This window comes from Lissotriton vulgaris, chromosome 1_1, assembly GCF_964263255.1.
Source record: "Lissotriton vulgaris chromosome 1_1, aLisVul1.2, whole genome shotgun sequence".
Lineage (NCBI taxonomy): Eukaryota > Metazoa > Chordata > Amphibia > Caudata > Salamandridae > Lissotriton > Lissotriton vulgaris.
In genome coordinates this window covers 984297482-984323636 of record NC_141685.1, presented here as the reverse complement: position 1 = coordinate 984323636, position 26155 = coordinate 984297482, and the positions used below count along the sequence as shown (strand labels likewise).

The 26155-nt window shown below is 45.2% G+C and overlaps 1 protein-coding gene across 4 annotated transcripts in view; it reads right to left on the bottom strand.

Moving 5' to 3' along the window:
- LOC147748347 (C-type lectin domain family 4 member G-like) overlaps positions 1 to 26155 on the bottom strand; it is a 109867-nt gene that overhangs the window by 48258 nt on the left and 35454 nt on the right. Inside the window, exons 4-8 of one of the 4 annotated variants that reach the window (XM_086936417.1) lie at positions 18195 to 18257; positions 16569 to 16631; positions 14468 to 14530; positions 655 to 744; positions 286 to 434 (exon numbers count right to left, since the gene is read on the bottom strand). In XM_086936417.1, coding sequence (XP_086792543.1) covers positions 286 to 434; positions 655 to 744; positions 14468 to 14530; positions 16569 to 16631; positions 18195 to 18257 — 428 coding nt within the window. The remainder of the gene's footprint in view (positions 1 to 285; positions 435 to 654; positions 745 to 14467; positions 14531 to 16568; positions 16632 to 18194; positions 18258 to 26155) is intronic. The other 3 variants (XM_086936418.1, XM_086936419.1, XM_086936420.1) reach the window with 3 other exon arrangements.

The window sequence follows — 26155 nt, the reverse complement described above, 5'->3', positions numbered from 1 at the left end:
ACACTCAGTAGCACATCATTACTATCCACATATTGCCATTACACACATTGTGACATAATCCCATCAGACAAAAACAACTCCACAGAATTCTTCAACTAATAATTGTGAGCCACATAATTCCACTCCACCCAACATGCATACCTCCAATTCAAAAGACATGAGTAAAATACATTCTCATACACAGCACCAATACCTCTAACTCACAAATGCGAGACCAATCTGCATTGCAAATGCTTCTTTCTGTGTATTGCAGATCAGTCAATTTTTGTTCTTCAGGTATCTTACCTGTTCTTCGGGGCTTTCGACTGTCACTAGTCGTGACCTACGTCCAATGCAGTCCCTTTTTGCACTTTCCCAGGGCTGTTGTTCCGAAGAGAAGTAGTAGCAGCTGACTGCATGTGCTTTCCACCCTGTTGGACATGTGTAGAGAGAGTCTGGAAATTATAAATAACATTTAATGAGAAAAATATCCTCCAGACGGATTTATCTCTGTGCACCATTGGAAATCTTAGACATTTATTGAAATCCGGATGCCTCAACGAACCCGAAAGACCTCACCCAACATTGACAATGGGTGCAAGACAAGCTAAGGGCAGGCGTGGCGCTCAATAAAATATATTCAACATAGATAGAGAGCCATGACAGCATCCTTACCGACTTTAACACTCAATGCTGCCACGTCTGATCCCAAACGCTGTTTCATTTCATTGAGGCTACTTTGGGCATCGAGGAGGGCCTTGGACACTGGAGACATAAAGAATTTGGCATGAGACAATCTATTAAGGTGATTTATTTGCTATTATATCCATTCATGATCAAATGAGAAATGCGATTTCAATACACACAGACATTTTTGGATTTCTGAAGCTTCTACTGCACCTTGAATTAGCCCGCTCTGCACTTTGCCCTCACATAGAAACATGCACTCACAATCCTTTGATGCACCCTAACGTACCTCTGAAATAATGCAGTAATGTAATATGACATTAGCTTGTAATATGTTGTGTGGGTCCTATTTGGAGGGATGTCACGAGAAGAGGGAAGATTGGGAATTATTCTTTGAGTGGTGTCATTTCAGTGCTCCTGTTCCTTCTGCTAAATTATAACTTTAGTTAGCTAAGCCTGCCTTGATTGTAAAGAAGAGCAACCAAACACCCCCCTATCACCAAAAGAAGTTAGATTCAGGCCCACCAGTGATTTCTGTCTCAACTGAAGGCATTTTTAACAAGCATTTGCAATGCAATAGGTTTCACATTAGTTAAATGTAGAGCTATTGGCTTTGGAAATGTAAAAGTAATATGGAGGCGAAACAATAAAAAAAAGTATTCACTTTTGTAACAATAGCCACCATTGCTACAAAAGTTAATAAATAAAAAATGAATCAAGTACATTTAAAAAAAGAATGCGCTTGCCCGCCATACTACTTTTCCATTTGCAAAGCCAATAGGTCTGCATTTAACTGATGTGAGACATATTGCATTGCAAATGCTTATATTGGAAACAATGCATGCTCGGGAGGCTGCACACAGGCTGTGTGCTAAGTGGGAGAAGAGGAGCTGTGGGAGGGAGAAGGGGGTGTGAGGGGAACAGAGACTAGGAGCAGGCAGCGGAAGTTGGATGACAAGAGAAAATAAGCACACAAAATATTGAAAAAAGCCATATCTCAGCCGTCCACGATTGCTGTCTCCTGTTGGCACTGTCTCCTGTGTGGCGCTGATATTGGGAGAAACCTTCAGGTTGACCATAGAGCGAGCGAGCAGTTGGAAGTAAAAACATTAAAAACGCAGGTGCTGCCATTGGAGTGCAACCTCTGGCAAATGGAGACCTATTGCATTCCACCGAACCTGGTGGCAGAGAGTTACTAATTCGTGAAAATAAAAAAGGACAGGAGCCCGAAGGTTTTCTTAGCATTCTGCTAATTGGGATACTGCAAGGTAGGGCTTGAGAATGCCCAAGAGAGTTTGTCGAGCGGTGCAGAGGAAAATTTAGGCGTGGTTCGCAAAACTCTTTAAAAAATATATTTTATGATTTTAGTAAGCAGCGCATTATGCCGCCTGTGCTGTGCTACTTGTGAAATTGGGAACAAAAGGGGTTAGGTCCTTTATGTGGTGAGGGCTAGACCTAATATCAATAGTGAACAACACAAAGTACCCAAACCACAGTGACCCAATACGTTTTTTTGATACAGGGTAATAAACCAATGTATTGTCGCTTCCCTGGACACCATTATTTTGTGTCAATCATTTTGTATTTTTTATATTTTCAAAGAATTGCTGACAGAAAAAGACATTGATTGCAAATATTTACAAGGCTAAACAAACTTTAACAAACATTAAAGGCAAAGACTATTTACACATTTAGAAATCATTATGTCACACATTAGAAAGTATTCTCACATCAGACATTAAATAAAACAATTATTGAAAAAATAATACAAACATTTTTATCACAAACAACAAAAAACTTGCAAACACTGAATGAGAGAAACTAGGGGTTGGGAGGATAGAATATAAGTAATTAAATGACTTATATATATTTTAATGCTGGACCAGCCGGTCCTAGCTTTTGTACAACAATGATACTTTGTATCTCCCAAACAACACTGCCGACGCGTTTCTAGACCAGACTGGAGTCATTGGTCTGTCATCAGGGCTGTATGTGTCTTGTATCTGTAGGATACAAAAGCAATGTTTTGCTTAGTCTAGTGTGTGGGCTCCTTATTACCATGAAGTAGCTATAATGACGGTGTGCGCTACATACCAAGGCTGCTCACTGTAGAATTTCAGAGGGGGTCTTTTGGAGGTCCGTTTAAATGAATAGTGTGGCCGAACAGAGAAGCCTAGAAAGATTTTAAGGATGTTTTTTAATTACATGATTGATTCATTCAATGTGCTAGTGGCTGAGTCAGTTTGGGGAAGTGGAAGCGTACCTTTTACTTTGGGTAGTGCTGAGTGCTGGCAGGATTCATTAGGAGCGGCGTAACCATCAATTTGGATTCTGAGATATGGGAGAGATTGACATTCAGAGGCTTAGCGGCATGTAAATGGTGTTTCACACTCGCTTGGAGAATTCAAAGAAAGGTTGCCTACCTTGATTTGATCTCTCGTTTGCGCATGAAAGAGGTTGTTAATTTCAGCGTTCTAAAGGGAAAAACAAAGCGCGACCTTAGTGGGATGTTCTTGCCAGTTCAGCGCTAGGCGAGCGCGTGTTCATGCAAGTGGGGCAAATACCTGGAGCTGGAGCTGCTGCTCTGTGCTGCTGGATTCGAATTTCTCTCAATAAAGATGGCCGCCGCTGTTTCCTGTTTGTTATATGCAGAAACTGTGCTGATGCATTATGGGGCATGTAGTTCTATAAATCGCACTTACATAAAAAAAAATGTATTGTCAGAAAAATCATGAGTAGGTGCTGAGCATATTGTCGTCAACACCTTATCGTAGTTTGGAAGTAATGGGTACATCACTCCCAAATATTTGATGTATTCTTTGTTTTAAGGCAAAGAATGACTCTACTAGGATGTGCTAGCGTTTTGGGTGGCTTCTCGGGGCCAGGGACCTATTCTGTAGGCGCAGTATGAAGAAAGGTTTGTGGACATGAATAATCCCTTTAAACATCAAATACTACAGTGGTACAGGTACATAGACGACGTCTGGCTCCTGTGGCAGGGGAGCCAGACCGATTTAATGGCCTTTCACGGATGACTTAACACTAGGCACAGAGATATAAAATTCTCGATAGAAAATAGCCCTAGTTGGATGACTTTTTTGGATATTGAAATGAGGTGTGTGAACGGTCGGTTGGTTTCATCATTGTTCAGGAAAGACACCGACAGAAACACTATTTTACACCACAGGAGTGCACATCCCCGCAGTCTAAAAGCTAACTTACCCTATGGGCAATTATTAAGAATAAGACGGAATTGCTCAGAAATACAAGACTATGAGCTGCATGCCCAAGCATTTTGCTGTGATATGCAAGAGCGTGGTTATCCACGGAAACTCCTCAAACATTCTCTTAAGCGTGCCAAATATACGCCTAGAGAATGTTTATTACAAACCAAACAGCGCGCACCGTTGGAGAAACTTATGTGCGTCACCACCTTCTGCCCGGACACACACAAACTAAGACAGGCTGTATTAAGGAATTGGCATTTGTTGGAGGGGTTGAGCTGCCCGTTCCCCCAACTCATTTTTGCCTACCGAAAAAACTGCAGCATTGGCCAGGAACTCATCCGAGCTGATGTGGTTATTCCTAAGCCCGAGAGCGACTTATTGGCGCAATGGAATCTCAAGCCTATCGAGGGCCATCACAAGTGTGGTAACTGCGTCGCCTGCTCCAGCACAATAGAAGGCGACGAGTTTGTACATCATGCGATCAAGTGGAAGCACAAAGAATTTTCTAATTGCAGAACAAAGAACGTTGTGTACATGATTCTATGTCCGTGCCAATTCATTTACATTGGAAAAACCAGTCAGCAAGTCAACCAAAGAATAAGCCAGCACCGATCGCGAATTAAGAAAAAGGTGATGTCTGCTCCAATGGTGGAGCATTTCTGTGAGAAGTCCCACAATACACAAGAATTCAAATGGTCTGTTCTGTACACTATGAATGCCAGGTCAAAATGCCACGACGTCGAGGGCGTTCTGTTACAAAAGGAAGCGTATCTGATTTTAAAATTTAACAGTGCACAGACTGGTTTGAATAACCTGTCTGAGATAGCGCATATCTAATTACATCTGTCCTGATTTGCACCGGTTAGACATCCCTGGTTTGCCCGCTGGTCTTGGTCCTCTATCTCATGAGAATAGGTCCCTGGCCCTGAGAAGCCACCCAAAACGCTAGCACATCCTAGCAGAGTCATTCTTTGCCTTAAAACAAAGAATACATCAAATATTTGGGAGTGATGTACCCATTACTTCCAAACTATGATAAGGTGTTGACGACAATATGCTCAGCACCTACCCATGATTTTTCTGACAATAACAACATTTTTTTTATGTAAGTGCAATTTATGGGACTACATGGCCCATAATCCATCAGCACAGTTTCTGCATATAACAAACAGGAAACAGCGGCGGCCATCTTTAATGAGAGAAATTCGAATCCAGCAGCACAGAGCAGCAGCTCCAGCTACAGGTATTTGCCCCACTTTCACTAACACGCGCTCGCCTAGCGCTGAACTAGCAAGAACATCCCACTAAGGTTGCGCTTTGTTTTTCCCTTTAGAACGCTGAAATTAACAACCTCTTTCATGCGCAAACGAGAGATCAAATCAAGGTAGGCAACCTTTCTTTGAATTCTCCAAGCGAGTGTGAAACACCATTTGCACGCCGCTAAGCCTCTGAATGTCAATCTCTCCCATATCTCAGATTCCAAATTGATGGTTACGCCGCTCCTAATGGATCCTGCCAGCACTCGGCACTACCCAAAGTAAAAGGTACGCTTCCACTTCCCCAAACTGACTCAGCCACTAGCACATTGAATGAATCAATCATGTAATTAAAAAACGTCCTTAAAATCTTTTTAGGCTTCTCTGTTCGGCCACGCTATTCATTTAAACGGACCTCCAAAAGACCCCCTCTGAAATTCTACATTGAGCAGCCTTGGTATGTAGCGCACACCGTCATTATAGCTACTTCATGGTAATAAGGAGCCCACACACTAGACTAAGCAAAACATTGCTTTTGTATCCTACAGATAAAAGACACATACAGCCCTGGTGACAGACCAGTGACTCCAGTCTGGTCTAGAAACGCGTCGGCAGTGTTGTTTGGGATATACAAAGTATCACTGTTGTACAAAAGCTAGGACCGGCTGGTCCAGCATTAAAATATATATAAGTCATTTAATTACTTATATTCTATCCTCCCAACCCCTAGTTTCTCTCATTCAGTGTTTGCAAGTTTTTTGTTGTTTGTGATAAAAATGTTTGTATTATTTTTTCAATAATTGTTTTATTTAATGTCTGATGTGAGAATACTTTCTAATGTGTGACATAATGGTTTCTAAATGTGTAAATAGTCTTTGCCTTTAATGTTTGTTAAAGTTTGTTTAGCCTTGTAAATATTTGCAATCAATGTCTTTTTCTGTCAGCAATTCTTTGAAAATATAAAAAATACAAAATGATTGACACAAAATAATGGTGTCCAGGGAAGCGACAATAAATTGGTTTCTTACCCTGTATCAAAAAAAGGTATTGAGTCAGTGTGGTTTGGGTACTTTGTGTTGTTCACTAGTGCTACTTATGAAAAAAGCATAAAATATTGAAAAAAATTAAGTTTGACGAGCCACGCCTTTCACTGGAGTGCATTGATGCTTACGGAGATGAAAAAAAGAAAGGCAAACAGCATGTTTTTGCTTCCCCCCCCAAAAAAAAAACCTTTACGGTGCGGGAGAGGTATTCTGCTTACAGCAGCCGGCAGGCAAAAGGCATGTAAGAAATTAGTGCTGACAGACTGTAAATAAAGCATACCGAGTAACAACACATCCTTCTGGAAGGTAACAACAGACAACAGGGAGGTTTTAAGGAGGGACTAATAAACCTATTGACAAATCAAAAGCCAACAGTTGCAAAGGACAGTGGTGGTAGCCAATTAAAAAGTTGAGCGGAAAGTGGGCGGAGCTTCAAGTCCATACCAGAATACAGCATGTCTTGAAGAGACAGCGCAAGCGCTGCCTAGGTGAGACCTAAAAACATTGGGGTATAGTTACAACAGAATAGCAGAGCGCGGTGTTACGACATCATTGGTAACGCTGCACTCCGACTTCCTGAAAACGAAAGATGTACCATTTTTACAATAATACGATGCACCCAGGCATTTCTCCTACCACTGGTGCTAAATATAGCAGCCTAGCGCCAACGCAGGCACCCTTGCACCATAGTCCAAGGGCGCCTGTGTTGGAGTGAATGATTGTTCATGTGCATTAAGGGACACCTTCCTGCACATGAACAAACATTGCTGGCAATTTTCTCTTTCCATGTGTGCTGCATTCTGCATTGTTGCGCCAGTTTAAGACCAGGTTTTCCCTGGTCTTCATTTTGGCACTGACCATATTTACGCCAGCCTTGTAACTAGGGGGCAGCTTCACAATGCAATGGGTGTTGCGGTGGAACACCCACTGAAACGCCCATCGCCCACCACTTTCTCACTAAGTGCTGTGTGTATTGGGGCAATATTTACAAGGCAGCATTAAGCCACGTTGAATGGCTTAATGCTGCCTTGTAAATAAGGCAAAGGGGTTATCTCCACCAGAACATCAATGATGTTCTGGTGGCTATAACCCCTTGTAAATATGCCCCCAATATCACATACTTTTGTCTCCTGCTATAAACAAAAGGTATCCAGTGGGGCCCAGCTTAACATTCTTCACCAAGGTCGTGCAAAACGTCTGAAAAAGCCTGCCGATTTGCAACTGTCTTCAACCACATTTTCAAGTTGTATTGACCTACAAAACTATCAAATTTAGAATACTGACTAAGACTATTTTGTCAAGGTAAGTACAGATGTACTATTCCTAACTACACGTCTATGTCTCTTGTCAATCTATAGCACCAAGGTTTGTCAATGTGGAGTTGCGAATAGTTAATGTATACCCACATATACTTACTGTGATTATATAGTGACACTCAATTTTCCAGATTCACTATTTTTCTAGGTTGAGATCAACGGCTCAATATATTGACACACAACCCTTTGTGAAACATGCACACTGAGTATATTCAGGATTTTAGTTTTATTTTCTTATTTAATTTACCTAAAGGCCACACACCACAGATCAAATTGTCTCTATGTGCTAGAACCTGACATTAAACTCAACAGTAATGCGCACAGTCTTTTGGAGTTGCCATACCCCAGCTTGCTTGTGCTGTTTGTTCCCCTTAGTTGTCACTGTTTTCTAGCTGGGCAGATGCCATATACTCTGCAATGCACTTTTCACTATTTTCATAGTTGGGCAGGTGTCATGTACTCTGCTGTGCACTTTATTTAGCATGGTATGTACATTCGTTTGCGTGCACTGATCCAACATTATTTGTTCAGCTGTCCTGCCATCTAATTAAAGGTCTCCACTCCCTGCCTCAGCTTCCTACCAGAGACAGCCTTCCATTTGATGGGAAACACTCAATAATCGTCAGGAAGGCTCCAGTGTTTGATGTGTGTGTTACTGTGGGCTGGCATATCACTGGCTTGAGTCATTCCTGTAAGGGCGGTGTTGGACTTGGCCCTTTCCCCCACATTTTTCGCTTCCACCCCCGACATGTAGGAAGTCTCCCCCATGGTAAAGGTTACTGAATAGGCCATGTGAGGTATGAGAAGCCCTGTGTAATGTTAAATGCATTGCAATGGTGTGTACATTTATTTTCCCCCATTGTAAACTTGTACCCTGGTGAAATGCTGCATTTGTGTTTTGCATTTGAAATGGCTGCCATGGCTGTGCGTTGTGCTACCTGACTGCAGGAGGTTAGCAGTCTAGTTGTTAGGTACCCAGCCACCCCTGCATTTGGAGGGAAAGCCTGGCACCCAGGGTGCTCTACTCCTCCCCCTGAGCCAGTTAGAACTAGTTTTCCTGTCTGAGATGGGTTAGCGGTCTAGTTGTCTAGTACCCAGCAATCCTAGCATTTGAAGGAACCTTCTAGAAGCTTCCAGCCTTTCTGGTATAGAGAGAGCAATAGAGATGTGATGTGCAGAGACAGAGCTGGGACAGGAATGCGAGGGGACCTGCTGCAAGGGGATACCGCCACTTGGGCCTGTGTGCTGGACCCTGCACCCATCCAGAACCCCCCTACTGTCCTCAGGGCTTGTGAAGACCCACCTCAGGAGTTCAGGTTGCTGTGTGGGAGGAGGGCCACGCTGCAGTGGGGAGGGTGAAAGCCTACCACCCTGTTTTGATGATGCCCCCACTACCTGCTGACCTGGCCCAGTAGTGCCTACTGCTCTGTCCCCAGGACCCCTGAAGAAGGAGGGCCCCCCTAGGTCCCTGGAGCTGTTGGGACCTTGCACCATGCCAGCGCTGCGCAAAGAAGCGCCCAGAAGGGAAGGAGCATCTTGGACCCCGCCACCCAGGAGGTGAGGAGTGTTACCCTGGGCCTGCTGCTGGGACTGTCCGCCCCCTTTCACTGTGCTTCTGGACGTGCTGGACCTGGAGGAGGCGCTGCGTGCCAAAGCACTATAATCCTGGAAGCGCTGTGCTGCAGAAGCCCTGGGTAGTCCTGAAGTGCCTGAACTGTACTGCCTGCTGTGTGTGCCTGCAAAGCGCCGCTTCAACCAAGTGCTGGACTGTTGGAAGGGCTGCCTGGCCCTGGATAAGTGCTGCCTGCTAAGCGCTGTGATCTAGAAGCGCTGTATGAGGAGCTCGGCTGAGGAGAAGCGCTGTGTGGTGGCTAGCGCTGCGCAGCTGGAAGAGGCTGCTTTTGTGTTCCTAAGCGCTACGCGCCAGATCCTGCCGCCTCTCAGCCTTGTAAATAGGGCAGGAGCGTATCCGATCTCCGCTCGGGGAGCAGTGTCTGCGTCTGTCAGGTGAGGCCTCGAGGCACATTGGCGGTGCCTGCCTCCCACCCTACTGCCCAGAAAGCCCCGAGCGAGGAGCAGAAGCGTGGAGAAATTGCCAAGAGCCCGGTGAGTGTGGGGCTCAAACAGACTGTGTTGGGGGGTGTATCGGGGCATACTGTCGGTGCCCAACCCCCGGTGCCAGCATTCCGTGGTGAACTGCCACCCCAGGAACAGTATTGTTCTCCAGGTGCCCCGCCTGGCAGCGGGCACCTGCAACATTGGGCCAGTAGACCCAATGTGAACTTGTGCTATGCCATTCTTATGAGCACCGTGATTTCTGCCGAAGCATAAGGCTCCTGCCTGATGCCCAGAGGTCCCTCTACTGAGGCTGTAGGCCCGATGTCAATGGTTTGCACCTAATGTTTTATTGTTTGCTCCTAATCTTTTATTGGAGTGTGTACTTACCTGCCCAGGGCTGCTCCCAAGAGTTATGGAGGTCCCTGGTTAAAGGTGTTTTTAGGCCTGACAGGTTTCAGATTTACCTCCAATGTTCAATGTTATGCAGATGCAAGTTATGCTATGCCGTCCTACCTAATGGGTATTTTATGTCTAATGCTTGAGTTTATGCTTACCGTTTACTTCTAGGCGAGACCAAGGATTAAGGTCTGAGTTTGCCCTGCGATATCGACCTTGGGTTTCAGCATTAGTATTTCTTTCCCTCACGTATTCTACTAAGAATTCATGCTAATGATAACATTTTTATTTCAGCCATGGACTCACAGACTTGACCTTTTATTCCTGCCCCTTTCCCATGTAAATAATCCCCTTTGCATTCATTGCTCTGTCGCCAGTTGGCGCCCCCTTGTGATTACTGCTATTGTTGTCTTTTACCTTTGCAGGTTGAAGATAATACAACATTTATTCTTTTTCCAACCAGAAGCGGTGTCGTGTCTCTTTTGTAGTGTGCCTGGTGTGTCGTCTGTGAGTACTGCGTGGACGCTTTACACATGTCCTCTGAAGTTTGGCCTGCCCGCTCTGCTCCATGCTACCCCTTGTAGAATTGGTAACCCCATTTCTAACAGGCGGTTCCAGAGGGTCCAGCTGGGTGAACAGGTGTCGAGCAGGGGTGCCCTCACCTGTGGCGTCCCCCAGGGCTTTGCACTGTCCCCGCTCCTTTTTAACATCTATCGCCAGCCACTGGTGGCTGCCCTGGCCTGCATGGATTGTCAAGTTTTTAACTATGCAGACAATACTCAACCCATCCTCCAGATAGATAACTCCCCACAAGCCCACATTCTTGTGCAAAACATCCTCAGATACACAGTGAATTGGATGACAGCTAATTCGCTAAAAGTCAACCCCGATTAAACAGAGGTCCTTGTCATCTCCTGAAATATCAATTCCTGGAATTACCTGTTCTGCCCTCAAGAGCTTGACACCACCCCTGCGCCAGCTCCTTTCATACAAAGCCTGGGCATCAAGATTGATGCCAATCTTTCAATGGCTAATCAAATAACTACTGTGGTCAGAACCTGTATCGGTCTAATGAGGCAGTTGCAGAAACTTGCCCCCCTTCTCGCATCAGCCACATTACAGCTAATTGGGTCTGCCACAATCCTGTCCAGATTGGACTATGGTAATGCCCTGTACATTGGCCTCCCTGAGAAACTCATTAACAAGTTGCAGGTGGCCTTAACCCCTCCCATGCTCGTGGCGGAACTGTTCCATCACGAGCCTCAGGTGGGCTGTGCTGGTGACGGAACGGTTCCGTCACGGCCCCCTCGGCGCGCCTGCACGGCGCGAATTCCACGCCTGCGCTAACGTTCTGAAGCGCGGGCGGGCCGTGACGGAACCGGTCCGTCACAAGCACAGCTCACCCGTGTGCCATGACGGGGCGGTTCCGTCACGAGCACAGGATCGCCGCGCGGCCCCCGCACCCCCTTAGCACTGCGGCAGAATAGCCGCTGCAGTGAAGGGGTTAAATGATACAGCCAGGCTGAGTTTTAGGGTCCCTAGAAGGGCTCACACAACTCCTCTGCTGTGCAAACTGCACTGGCTCCCCATTAAACAGAGAGCAAAGTTCAAGGGTATCTGCATTGCCCACAAAGCCATATTTGGTCACTCCCCTGTTTATATTAAGGAACGCCTAGGGAATTATGTGCCGGAACCTACACTGCAGTCTTCCGAGGCTGGTCTTTTGGCTTATTCTCGGTTTAAAAGCAGTTCCAAAGGTGGCAGAGATTTCTCTGTCCTTCTCCCTCAACTCTGGAATCAATTGCCTGTGAACCTTTGTAAGGAATACGCACTTGTCCCTTTCAGGAAATGTCTTAAGATGCTCCTGTTTAGGGAGGCCCTGGGCACAGTTTAACCTCATCAACCAAGTGTTGTATTTGTGACTGCCGGTGGACTTTTGACACTCTCTCAAAGCGCTAAGGGACCTGTCGGATTATGCGCTATATAAGCTACAGTAAACATAACATAACATAACATACTCAACCTTCAATTTCCTGCCCCGTCACCCACCGGAAACAGCCTTCTAATTGACTGGAAACGCTCAGTAATGTTCTAGAAGGCTCCAACTAAACACTTGTATCGCAGGCTGTAAATGCAGCTTTCAAACAGCCCTGTGATTGACTTCATTGATGCACACTGGTAGAGAGCTGTATCTCCCGTCAGAGCCGACCTTGGGTTCTAGGCCCCACCACCTGCAACAAGAATAACCTGACATCGTCTGCCTGGAAGTGGAGGGTCAAGAACCCCATTATGATTGTCTTGATCACCTTGGGGGATAATGTTCCTCTCGCAATATGAAAGCGCTATGGTTTCAGCAACTGGTATTCTGTGCCACCTCTTGTTTTTAGGGCGCATGGTGCTTCAGTGGGCATGGAACTCTAATCGCTCATTGTTGCTGCAGTACCTGCATCGGCTGCCAGGGTAAGTATCACTAGTTCTCAGTTTGAAGACGGCGGTGGTAGACTGGGGGTCAGGAGGCTCTCAGCTTACTCGATATCCTTGCTTGGCTACCCCATTTCCAGCTGCTGTAGTTTGGATGCGCTTACCAGCACAAGGGTTAATGTTGTTCTTTGGTGGGTGGCTACACATAGATATTCGGCCTGGCTGGTGCTGGATTAGCCAGTAAGATTGCAGGAAGAGGTGAGCGGTCCAGCTAAGGCCATAGTGACCCTGTGCACTTGGTGTCCTTGAAAAAATCATCCGCTGTCCTGCACATGCGCTCTGCCTGGGCATCTGGGAATAGCAGACAGACAGCTACTGCTGAATTTCTGTAGGAACACACAAGAAAGGAGGAGCTCTAAGTGAGTGGCTAATGACTTTCAGTGCGGTGATGCGGGAACAAGCACTGAATTGCGTTATTCTAACCCCTGATGCGGGGCGTTGGCAGGGCTGCAGAGTTGAACCCTGTTTCTTCATAGGCCGTGTGCTGGCTCACATGACATCCTTTCAAGGTATAAAGGCGAGGCTGTGAGATCAGTGCATTTCAGAATGTATTTCACTTGGAGATGATACTGAACTTTGACCTCACGAGCAGTAGGTACTAGCTACAGCAGTCTTTAGGAGGATACAATGACCCCATAAAGACGCCAGAAGGGAAATCAGAAATCGAAGGTGAAATCAGCCTCAACTAATTATTTACAATGGGATTAGGGCGCCTAGTAAGCAGTGGTGTCTTACAATGGGGCTATGGATGCAGGTCGGTGACTGTGACTGACAATGGGATTACGGAACAAGGTTTTTAACTGTTACTGACTATGAGGCTTGGAATGATTGTTAGCGGTTGGTTATTGGAGATGGTGTTAGAAACCATGGTTTGAATTTGTTGATGCCAATGAGGTTTTGGACCATGGACCTTAGTGGAAAGTCACTGTAGGGTTAATGAGGTGGTTGGTAAATGTCACTTAAACGCAGCACTTAGCGACTGAATTGGCTAATAAGCTTTGACAAAGTCATTAGGTCTCACTTATTGGGTTGATCAAATGCAAGTTGTCATTGGTAAATACAAAACAAATGGTTATTGCTGAACAGAACTGACATGAAAACTATAAAGAGATCACCAAGGCAATAATGAATATGCGCACATACGTCATAAGACGAGTATTGCTTCTCCAGCGATGTTTTTTTCCGTTTCAAGGTGGTAGATGTTCGACTTGGAGCAGTAAATTGAAAACCAATTTACAGCGCATGAAAGTGCATCATTATTTAGAAAGAAGTGCCATGCAGCAAAGTGCAACTCTGGGTGGTTAGCAACAGTGGATTGGATAGGAGAGGAGGTGAATCGTAAATGCAAACAAGCAGTGTGTGTAACCAAGAGCAGAGTGGGATGGGGGCAATGGAAGAGCTAGATGTTGTGGGATTAAATAAAGAAGTTAAGTTGAAAGGACTGAATAGCAACAGACAGTTCGGCGGAGCAACAAAAAGAGTGCAGGGAGGGGTAAAGATGTTAGGCGGAGCAGCACATATGAGAGATCCATATAACATGGGCCCTCCAACGGAACACTGAAAGAACAATGTAGGTCCCTGGTGTGGAGCCTGGGAAGAATACAAGTTATCGAGTCAGGAGAATGGCAAAGAGGCTATGTTCCAGGCGAGGGACAAACAGCAGAGGAAGGCAAACCATCATATAATAAGCTAGCAAACAAGATTGACACAAAAAGTCAGCCAATGGAAGAAATGGGCTGGGCCAAAGCCCCCTTTAAGTATTAGAAGTGTACTCAAAAGTTGGTCTTTATAGGTGAGACCTAAAATGGCTTTACTTTTGGGTTATAATCCTTGGTTTGCAGGTCTTATTGACAATGGAATTTGCAGACTGCGTTGACAGTGATAATTAAAAACACTGACTGTTTTGGCGTTTGAAACCAGTTACAAGCATTTCAGGTCATCATCATCTTAAGGCAAAAACCAGTATGTAGACATGTGTTGTAATTGATCCTGTTTTGATATGAAAGGCAGCACTGTTAACTCACTGCTTTCCGGCATTGCAGAAAACTTCAGCTCTGCTTCCTTCAGCTTTCCAGATATGTCTCTATCTAGAGAGAAGGAGATGAGGAGATAGTGAAAGAAGACACAGATATTAATTTTGGATATCAAGGAGAGATCAAGGACCAGAAACAGACAGAGAGCCGCACGTGAATCTATCAATTTCAATCTTACCGGTTGAACTTCTTAACTTGCCTGTCACTATTAATGGACAGAACAGCAGTAAAGGGCACACGATTATACGCCTGTTTTGTTGACATCAAATCTGCATTTGACAGAGTAAACGTCTATGGGACAAATTGCAGCTTTGGGGGACGCCATAAAAATTAATACAGGCAATAAAAGTTTTGCATGAAGATACATGGGCAAAGGTTAAATTGGGAGATGGAGCTTACACAACAAGGAACATACCAACATACCAGGGCCTAAAACAAGGCTGTGTTCTAGCCCCCACCTTTTTTAACCTTTTCCTTTCCGATCTCGCAACAGTATTGGACACAGATGAGGTGCACCCTCCGTCATTGGCAAACCGGCGAATTCCCTGTCTGCAATATGCAGATGACATAGTCCTGCTGAGTAAAACCCCAGTTGGTCTACAAAGAGCTTTAAATATCTTATCAGGGTACTTAAGACAATAAGGACTGGACTTAAACAAAGAAAAAACCAAAGTGGTATGTTTAGTAGACCCAAAAAAACTTAGTTACACATGGTCGTTCAACGGGACGAAGGTGAACGAACAAGGTTCGTATAAATACCTTGGAGTAATAATATCCCAGGGAGCAAAACTAACGGAGCACAAAACTGTAATACGAGCAAAAGCCCAAAGTCTAATCTTTGCTTACCGGTTGCTAAAAACAAAAATGAATTGCCCGAACTATAGCCACCTCGTGAAGGTCATGTCGGCACAAATGTTACCATCATTATCTTACGGTCTTGTCACCTGGTGCGGCAAGGAAACAGACCTACTAAACGAGCTTCAAACTAAAATCTACAAAGCAGTTTTTAACCTTCCAAAGAGTGCTTCAGCCCCGCAAGTAAGGCTGGAATTCGGGCTGCAAGACCAGAAATATAGGAGCATGAGCGGCTTCATAAAACTGTGTCCCAAGTTAAGATCTGCAGATCTGGTTTCAATGGATTGGCTAAACTGGGAAGCCATAGAAAATCAAGGTGTGACTGGAACCCTTTGCCCTTGGGGAAAATACCTGAAAACCTGCGTAAAAGAGCTGGGGTTTGAAGGAACTTGGGAATCTGTGAAGGATAAAGCAACTATAAGTAGTTTAGCCAACAAGGAAGCAAGGACGAAATCTTTTCAAGAAGACAAAGCGTTACTTCTCAAGCTGCGACATGGTTGGACCATAATCAACTCCTTCAAAGCTGGACGACCGCACGCATATTTAACCTCTCATTTTAATGTGCATATAAAAAGAGCTTTTACAGCCTATAGGATGGGAATGCACATTTCGAAAGACTTAGTACCATCGTGGAAAGGTAAACATCAGACTGAGAGTTGTAGACTTTGTGACTATAAAATGGAATCATTAGCCCATTTCTTGTGCATCTGTCCGGCTCTCCTGGCACAACGTCGAAGATTACTAAAACAGATCTGCAACGAGTTAAAAATCCGCACCTGTAGGCAAGCGGTAACTTATTGGCTAGGAGGGAGTTCAATTATTTTGGCATGCCGGGGAACAAAATTCCTGGCAGAAGTGAATAAATGCCTGAGTCTTGTGAAACAAGGACACGGTGCAATAAGCGGTGTAATATCTCTGCCTTGATCCCAATGACTGGTAACCTTTGCACAAACACTTAATAACATTCTGACCTCTTAAAGACGGTGGAAGTTTCCCTGGAAGAAACCCGTTTTAACTGTGTTATTCCATTTTAACAAAGGAAGAGTCCAATCTTTTCTAGTAGTATATATTTTTGTATCATAATATTGACATGTGGAAATTGTAATGATTTTAATTAATTATGCAATAAACCTCTTTTGACATTTCAGGTCATCATCATCTTAAGGCAAAAACCAGTATGTAGACATGTGCTGTAATTGATCCTGTTTTGATATGTAAGGCAGCACTGTTAACTCACTGCTTTCCAGCATTGCAGAAAACTTCAGCTCTGCTTCCTTCAGCTTTCCAGATATGTCTCTATCTAGAGAGAAGGAGATGAGGAGATAGTGAAAGAACACACAGATATTAATTTTGGATATCAAGGAGAGATCAAGGACCAAAAACAGACAGAGAGCTGCACGTGAATCTATCAATTTCAATCTTACCGGATGAACTTCTTCTTCCCCTGATAAACAATAAACCCCCATCTAACCCCTTGTTAGTAGAAACCAGTCCAGGAGACCACAGACTGATTATGTAGGTCAGTCATCCTTCATTCTCACGATGGCCTGGCTTAGATGAAATAAATGGTACTTATGAGTAGGAGAAGGGATTTTGTGTGAGGGATCCTCCCCCATCTTGCAACAATCAAGCACTGCAGAATGTCCATGTCATCTTAATCAGTGACCGGGGCATCAAGTCACAGATTAAGATGCCCAGGTACAGTTCTCAGCGAGTCACCTGTGGGTGCACTTGCAAGGGTTCACTCGTGGCATCTGTCGTCTGATGCAAAACTGAAAATTTGTTTCTGGGGCGACTATTGTCTTATGCAATACTGCAATGCTGCAGTGGAGAGGTCACTCATGCCTCTCTCTTATGATGGAATATTAAAATACTTAAGGGAGAGATCACACACTGTTTCTCCCTTCTGATGCAAGACTGCCTTGCTGCAGGGAGAGATCTTTCATGCCTTCCACCTTGTGATGCAATATTAAGGCCCTTCAGGGAGAGACCACTCATGTTTTCTACCTACTGATGCAACATATACTTGCTTGCTGTAGGGTGAGACCACTCATGCCTTCCATCTTCTTATGTAATGTTAAGGTAATTCAAGGAGAAACTACTCATGCTTCCCAGCGTCTATTCTAATACTGACATTCTGCAAGAAGAGACCGCTCATGACTTCTGGAACAGTAAATGCTGCTAAGCAGTGAGAACAACATACAGCAGGGAGGAGTAGGGAATCAACAGAGGAGTTGGACGAGGGAAGTTTAAAGAATCACAAAACTTGAGTGAGAAGGGGTGGAGAAAGGAACAAACGAGCTGGGGAAGCACCACAAACAGCACACAGAGGGGCAAGGATGTAATGGGCGAGTGGCACATAGAGGAGAGAGCATGGACTCTCATGGAGTGCTGAAAGTAAAAGGAACAAATTGTTCCCTGATGTGAATCAATGGAAGAGTATAAGTCATTTAATCTAAAGGATAGTCCATGGGAGGGCCAAACACAGGAAGAGGAAGTTATGTCATTGAAGAATATGCAAGCAAATGAGATTGACAAGAAAGTCAACCTATGGTAAGCAATGGGTTACCCTAAAGCCCACTGTAAGTGGTAGTGCCCATAATAGGACTGTGACCTATATGTTTTCGAAGGCAAATCGTACAAATGGTTTTACAATGGTATTATAACTTTTGGTTTGCAGTTCTCATTGATAACGGGAGTTAGGGACTGCGTTGCCAGTGAGCATTGCTTAATAACTGACAGTTTGTGTTTGAAACCTCATGCCAACATTGCAGGGCACAATAATTTTCAGTCAATGGCCTGTATGTAGACATTTATTATAATATTTCTTGTTTTGATAAGAGAGGCAGCACTATTCACTCACCCTTTGCCATCATTGCAGAATGGTCCAGCTCTGCTGCCTTCAGGTTTGCAGAAATTTCTTTATCTTTAGAGAAAGACAGGAGAAAATAATGAAAGAAAAAGCTAACATTAATTCTGGACATTCAGGAGAGATCAAGGGTCAGAAACAAACTGGAAGCCAAGTGTCAATCTTTTGGTGTAATATGAACCTAAAGAACCCTCATCCAAGGGGGGGGGGGGATTTGGTTGGGAGGGGGAGGTTGGGGTGTGAGGGAAAGAAAGGGAAGAATCACGAACTGCTTAGTTGTTGGTAGAAGCACAATCCTTATTTTTAATCAAAATGTGGTCCCCCCCCAAAAAAGGGGGGTCTTGGATAATTACACAGGGTCAAGCAATCTAAAAGTAGATTAAGAGTATGTTAAATAAACTTAGAATCGTCTCAGTAAATATCTGTGGCTTAAATGATTCTGTGAAAAGACAAAAAGTTGAAAAGGCTCTGCGTACACTGGGGGCCGACATTGTCTGCTTCCAGGAGACACACATCGAAGGGGCTCAGAAATACCTGCTGAACTCTCTAAGTTATAAGTTAATGGGGCAACTATGCAAAGGGCAGGGTTAAGGGAGTTGGAATTCTAGTCACGAAGAAATTACCTTCAGGAGTCAATCAGGTAAGAACCGACTCTCTAGGGAGATGGGTGATTGCAGAATTTTTTCTTCCCCCTAACTTTGCTTTTACATTTTGTTCTACTTATGGAAGCAATCTAGACGATCCGGGGATAATCAATGGACTAAACGAGGAGTTAGTACACTGGCCACTCCCTGTAATTTTATGTGATGATCTAAATCTAAATCTGCCTAGTACTTGGAAATTTGATGAATCTTGGAAGTGCAGAGGCAGGAAACCTAAGGTTTTCCAGGCAGTGCTCAATTTGATAAGCACGCACGGCTTAAAGGACGTTTGGGCCCATTTGAAACCCGAACAAGACGGCTTTACTTTCTTCTCAGCCCCTCATCTGTCACTGGCAAGGCTTGACTACTTTTTATTTTCTTCTTCACTGGCTCAAGACTGCCTCATTGATACCGCTCCCGGACTCCTGTCAGATCACAACCCACTTATTTAAAATCTAGAGGGGTGAGGAGATAGAGGACCAAGCTCGAACTGGACTTTTGAAAAAGCACTCCTACATGACAACAACTATCGGGAAAACATACATGCAGGGTTGGATCCGAGAGTTCTTGGATATAAACACTGGGTCAGCACCTATAAAGGTTGTGTGGGACACAAGGTACCTACTGGCTTTAAACACGCCCTGCTAATCCCTCTAATAAAAAAAACAGGTCTGGACCCCCGGGACTCATCAAATTATCGTCCCATATCCCTGTTGCCGTTCTTATCCAAGATATTGGAGGCTCACGTCTCCAATTGCCTTTCCAACTTTGTGGAAACCACTGGGTTTCTGGAGCCAAATCAAGCTGGGTTCCGTCCAGGCCATTCGACCGAGACGGTAACCCTGGCAGTCCAGAATACACTTCGGTGTAACGCAGACAGGGACGTCCACCAGGCACTGGTGCTTCTTGACCTTTCTGCTGCATTCGACACGGTCGACCACACTATTTTGGTCGGCCGTGTCGGGCAGGCAGGCCTCAGAGGTACTGCCCTGAGCTGGGTGGAATCATTTTTGTCTGACCGAACTCAAGCAGTGAGACTGGGCACCTTCACAGCCCCTAGAATTAAGAACGACTGTGGTGTCCCGCAGGGCTCTTCCCTGTCTCCCCTTTTATTTAATTTATACTTGCGTCCCCTATTGTACTCCTTGAGGAAATTCAAAGTGTGGATCTTTAACTACGCAGATGATCTGCAGTTGATTTTCCCCCTAGGGTCGCCGGATGCTGTCACTGAGTTTAGGGAGGCCATGGCTCATATCCAGAGATGGATGGGCCTTAACCACCTAAAACTTAACCCAGGCAAGACTGAATTGATCCTGCCTGGGAAGAGCGAACTCAGCTGGGGACCTCAATTTTGGCCTCCGGAGATGGGAAATCCCCCCTCCAAATCCCGCACGGTCAAGAGCCTTGGAGTCACCTTTAGTGAAGACCTCTCCTTGAAAAGTCAGGTAGGGTCAGTTGTTTCCGCATGCTTCTTTCAGCTGCGCAAGATTAGAAAGATTGCCCATTTCCTAACCCACTCTGCCCTGATACAGGTGACCATCGCCCTTGTGCTGTCTAGGCTGGACTACTCAAATAGTTTATATTCGGGCCTTCCAGCCGGGCAGCTCAAGAGGCTGCAGCTGGTTCAAAATCAGGCGGCCAGGCTGATCTGTGGGCTTCCTAAATGGCAGTCCATCAGGCCAGGCCTGGCAGATCTGCATTGGCTGCCGGTAGCCCAGAGGGCAGCTTTTAAAACCGGCTGCATTATCTTTAGGGCATTACAAGGCAAGGGCCCCAAATTTATCATTAACTTGCTTGCCAGATACGTCCCCTCTCGCAACCTCCGTTCTGGTCACAAAAGCTTGCTCACGGTGCCGGTTGTTAGGAAACAATGTCAGGGCGGCAGCTCCTTTCATTTTCTTGCTGCCTCCCTCTGGAACTCCTTGCCAGCTTCTTTAAGGTCACACAAGGATATTCTAGCCTTTAGACTAGCCTTTAAGACCTGGCTTTTTAGGGAAGCCTATCCTTAGATGTTCTAAGTTGTCCTCCTGTTGTTGTGTTGTGCTTCTGAAAACTTCCTACAGCGCCATGAAGCCTACGGGCGTACGTGCGCTTTATAAGCTAAATTTAACATAACATAACATAACATTAAAGGCAGGCATAAGGGGGGAGACACTCCAATTTTCCATCAGAAGGAACAAAAAGGAGAAAGCGCATGTTAATTCCTTACAAGACCAAATGATAAAAGCTGAAAAGAAGTTAATACAGGCTGTTCAGTCAGGAACAGGAATTGAAGTAGCACAAACGATGGTAGCCGTAGCTAAAGCAGAAGAGTGGCTCAATGGTTTGAGGCGGCAGACCCGGAAGCTGAGATCGGCCCGGGACCAGGGCTCGATTCCCAACACGGCAGGGTCTTGGGTCAAAATGTCAGCGGGCCTGATAATTCTCGCCTCAGCGCCTACTCTAACCTTGGGCTCCACTCTGCAACTCTGGGCAATAGCTTGCTTAATCTTCACAACGGCCCCTTCAACGCAGGGGACGCCTGGTCTCACCTTGGGGGTTCCCAGTAGGGGACCATCTCACAGGGAAATCCAGGACGGGTTCCCCAGCGGTATACAGCGCCGGGACGCCCGCGGTGCGGGCAGCTGTGCGCTTTACAAGTATACAACATTTACATTTACAGATGGGGACCATACTTGCGGAGAGAATGGCAGCAAAATGGGCCTCGTCCCGAGAAAAGCTATATGAATGTAGCTAGCATATTGGGCACCGACTGGCCATCACTACCAGACAACAGGTGACTACTAATGTATTCTCCTCAATTCAAACAAACTTAGAAGGGATAACCAACAATCTTATAAAAATAGAGGAGACTTTTAGGGAATTTTATGAGAAATTATACACTGAAGAGAATATGAGGCCTACAGAATATAGAGAAACAGAGATTATTGATTATCTGGAAGCAATATCGGTTGTTGAACTCAACACAGAGAATCGCAATCAAATGGAAATCTCTCCAACATGGGAAGAAATTGCAACTCCACTTGCAAGCCTTCCAGATGGCAAAGCCACTGGAGTGGGTTGTATTCCAGTTGAATTTTATAAAATCTTTTCTCAGCAAATAAAAAATCTTTTTCGGATGTGGTAGTCTTTATTTTTAACGGGTCCACCCCACCGCACTCTTGGTCTACTGCAAAGATCGTAATATTCCCTAAAAAGGATAAATCACCACTGGAGATGTCCTCATACAGACCCTTTACTCTTATTAACTCTAAAATATTATCTAAAATCATTGCATCTAGATTATCCTCAAATATTGAGCCTCTTGTCTCCAACTGGCAGCATGGGTTCATTCCGAAAAAGGGCACCACTGAGCATATCCATCAGACCATCACCCTATTTGACGCCGCCAAAATGACAGGCGACCTGATCTCATTAATTTTACTAGATGCTGAAAAAGCATTTGATCGAATCGCCTGGCAATTTTTATGGGTCGTCATGCGGCAGATTGGTTTAGGTCCTAGGATAGTGCAGGCACTACAAGCATTAAACCAGAACCCTACATCCAGAATGTAAATGAATGGACACTGGACAGAGCAAATAGGTATATCATGATGGACGAGACAGGGGTGCCCTTGCTCCCCGTTGCTCTTCGCCCTGTATATCGAGCCTTTGATTAAAAAAATTTAACTTAATCCTGAAATAATGGCAGTGAGGAGGTTTGGCATGGACACGAAGATCATGGACTATGCCGATGACCTCGCCATAATAACTCCGGAACCCAAGAATGCCATCAAGGCTCTGGAGCAAGAGGCCCAAGAATTCGGGAAGATACCTGGATATGCCCTTAACAAAACAAAAACGCAGATTATCTTAAATGGGAAAATAAACTGGGCCGACGATTGAGTAACTCAGAAGGCCAAATACCTAGGGGTTAATATAGTTGCGGACCTGGACTCAATAGTAAAGGAAAATCTGATCCAGTTAGCAGCGGATATGAAGAAGGCACTCAAAAAAATTAACAACTTACATCTGACAATAGTAGGAAGATGTAATGTTTTAAAAATGACCTTTTTACCCAAATTACTTTATTTTTTCAGTACAATGCCATTAGAATTTAACAACAACATGTTGCATGTATTTGAACAAATCTTCTCCCAGTTCATCTAGGTCTACTCACAGCCGAGAAGGGCCTTTAAATTACTTTCACTACCTAGAGAGGGTGGGCTCTTCCTAATATAAAACTGTATTACTGGGCTGCCGCTCTGCAATATAGCTCCGAATTAATACACGATCATCCCGTTGAGAACCTCACACATCTCCCTACACATCACTATTAGGTGAAAGCGTTAGGGGCTGTCTCTGGCGTCAGCTGGAATTCGGTTACTACAAGAAGGTCGGATTCAAGACTTTGACAAACGCTTATAGGGTTTTTTTTAATATACGTAAACTGCTTGGACTTGGCAAATTAAATCATTATACGCCCATCAGAAATAATAATAACCTTTCACTTATTTTTGAAAAAGCATACCTTCAACAGTGGTATCAAGCTGGTATTTCTAAATTGGGAGGTGTTATGACTTCAGAAGGCACCCGGTCCTTCAGCGATCTTAAAACTCGATATAATTTGAACAACAATCAGTTATTTCAGTACCACGCTATTACAAGACGGGGGGAGCTCTACTGTTCATGGCAATGACTATCCTTAGGATTTGTATTGCCTCATACTGGAAAGATCTGAACGCTCCTTCATTTGCCCAATGGCAGGCCCGACAGTTGGCTACTTACAAACTGGAGAAGGCTATTTATGCTAAAGAAGGCAGACTTGCAAAAAAAAAAGGGGCTAGATATATGGGACCGCCTAACCAGGTGGCTCAATACAGTGAATGTACAGGAATTATAGTTATGTCTTATGTCTTCATGATGTCCTTATGTCTTCCTTTCTTGGCCTTTCTGTTCACATCTCCCTCTGCCGCTCTTCCACCCGCTCTCTGCTCTCCCCTCTCTTCCTTGCCTTATCTTATGCTCTTTGCTGTTATCGAGGTAAGGGGTAAATACAGATGAGACAAGAGGTTTTCTTGGTGGGCCTCTATTCCCTTCTTGCAACAATCATACGCTGCAGAACGTCCACATTCATTCAACCAATCACTGTTCAGGACATCAAACTGACCAAAGCTTTGTTAGAGTTCTCAAAGACCTAAATGGGCTGCGCTTGGGATTGGCCACTCATGGCACCTGTTTTCTGAGGTCTTCTGGTGAAAAATTGAAAATGTGCAGTGCCATCCCAAGACCTCCTCAACAAACTTGGAACCTACTTCCACCTCAAAATCAAAAACCTCTACAATGATTTCATCAGCAACCCACCAGACGCCAGAACCGGACCCACTACCCCTAAAGACACCAGCCGGCCCACCATTGCAATATGGACACCGATCACGACCGAAGACACCGCCTCGACCATGAAAGGCATCCTCTCGCGGCCCCCACCGACCCTTGCCCCACTCACATCTGCCACATCAACACCACCTTCAAAGCAGGCACCTTCCCAGACAAATGGAAGCGTGCAGAATTCAGGCTCATGCTCAAGAAGCCCACAGCGGACCCCAATGACCTAAAAAACTACTGGCCCATCTCGCTCCTCCCCTTCGCAGCCAAAGTTGCAGAGAAGACAGTCAAGAGGGAACTGACACGATTCATCGAAGAGAACACCACCCTCGACCACTCCCAATCTGGATTCTGAAGCAACCACAGCACAGAGACCGCCCTACTCACCACCATAGAAGACATCTGCACCCTCCTGGACCAGGGCCACTCCGCAGCACTCATCTTTCCTGACCTATCAGCGGCCTTCAACAACTTCTCCCACCACACACTAGTTGCCAGACTACACAACGCCGGCAAACAGGGAACAGCCCTGAACTGGATCCTATCATTCCTCAACGGAAGAAGCCAAAGGATCAGACTGCCACCCTTCCTCTCCGATCCTACAAAGATCACCTGCAGAGTCCCACAAAGGTTGTCTCTGAACCCGACCCTCTTCAACATCTTTATGTCCCCCCTCATTGCCATCGTCCGACAACACTGCCTCAACATCGTATCCTACGCCGACGATACCCAGCTCATATTCTCCCTCACTAAAGACCCCACCACCACCAAACTCAACTTTCAGAAAGGATTGCAAGACATCACAGTCTGGATGACCAACCGCTGCCTGAAACTCAAAGCTGAGAAGACAGAAGTCCTCGCCCTTGGAACCACCCCCTCAGCATGGGACCACACCTGGTGGTCACCCCCCCTCAGAAGCCCACCTACCCCCACAGACCACACCAAGAACCTTGGCATCTTTCTCGACTCATCACTCACCATGAACTGACAGGTTAACGCTGTCACCTCCAGCTGCTTCGACACACTCCGAATCCTCCGAAAGACCTTCAAATGGATCCCCCATGAGTCAAGAAAGACGGTCACCCACGCACTCATCACCAGCAGACTGGACCATGGAAACGCAGTCTACGCCGGCATCAACAAGTCCCTACTACGCAGACTCCACACAATACAGAATGCCGCCACCAGACTCATCCTTGACATCCCCAAGCACCAACACATCAGCCAGCACCTACGAAAACTCCACTGGCTCCCTGTGGAGAAAAGAGTCACCTTCAAGATCCTCACTCACACCTATAAATGCCTACACAACAATGGGCAAAATACCTCAATGACAGAATCAACTTCCACATACCCAAGAGAAATTTCCGATCTACCAACCTCACCCTGGCCGAAACCCTGCGCATCCGCAGTGCCAGGGCAGGTGGACGATCCTTCTCCCACATCGCAGCCAAGACCTGGAACAAGCTACCTACAGATATCAGTCTCGCCCATTCCCTGAACATAATCAAGAAGACCCTCAATTCCTGGCTCTTCGGCTAAGCAGATCTGCTAACCCCCCCTCCTTAGTGCCTTGAGACCCTAACGGATGAGTAGGGAACTTATAATCCACTGATTGATTGATTGAGTGATTGAGTGCTGCCTTGCAACAAGGAGAGAACGCTCCTGCCTTATTGTTTCTGATGCAATATTAAAATATTTTAAGGAGAGACCACTCTCTAACTATTCTAACTTATGAAGGAATACTACTTTGCTACAGAAAGAGACCACGCATGCCTTTAGTTTTCTGAGTTTACTTCAGGGAGAGACTATTCATGGTTTCTAACTTCTGATGCAATATTGCCTTGCTTCAAGGATATACCAGTCATGTCTTCAGTCTTCTGGGGCAATATTAAAGTACTTCAGAGAAATACCACTCACTGTATCTATCAATCTGATGAAGTATTGCCT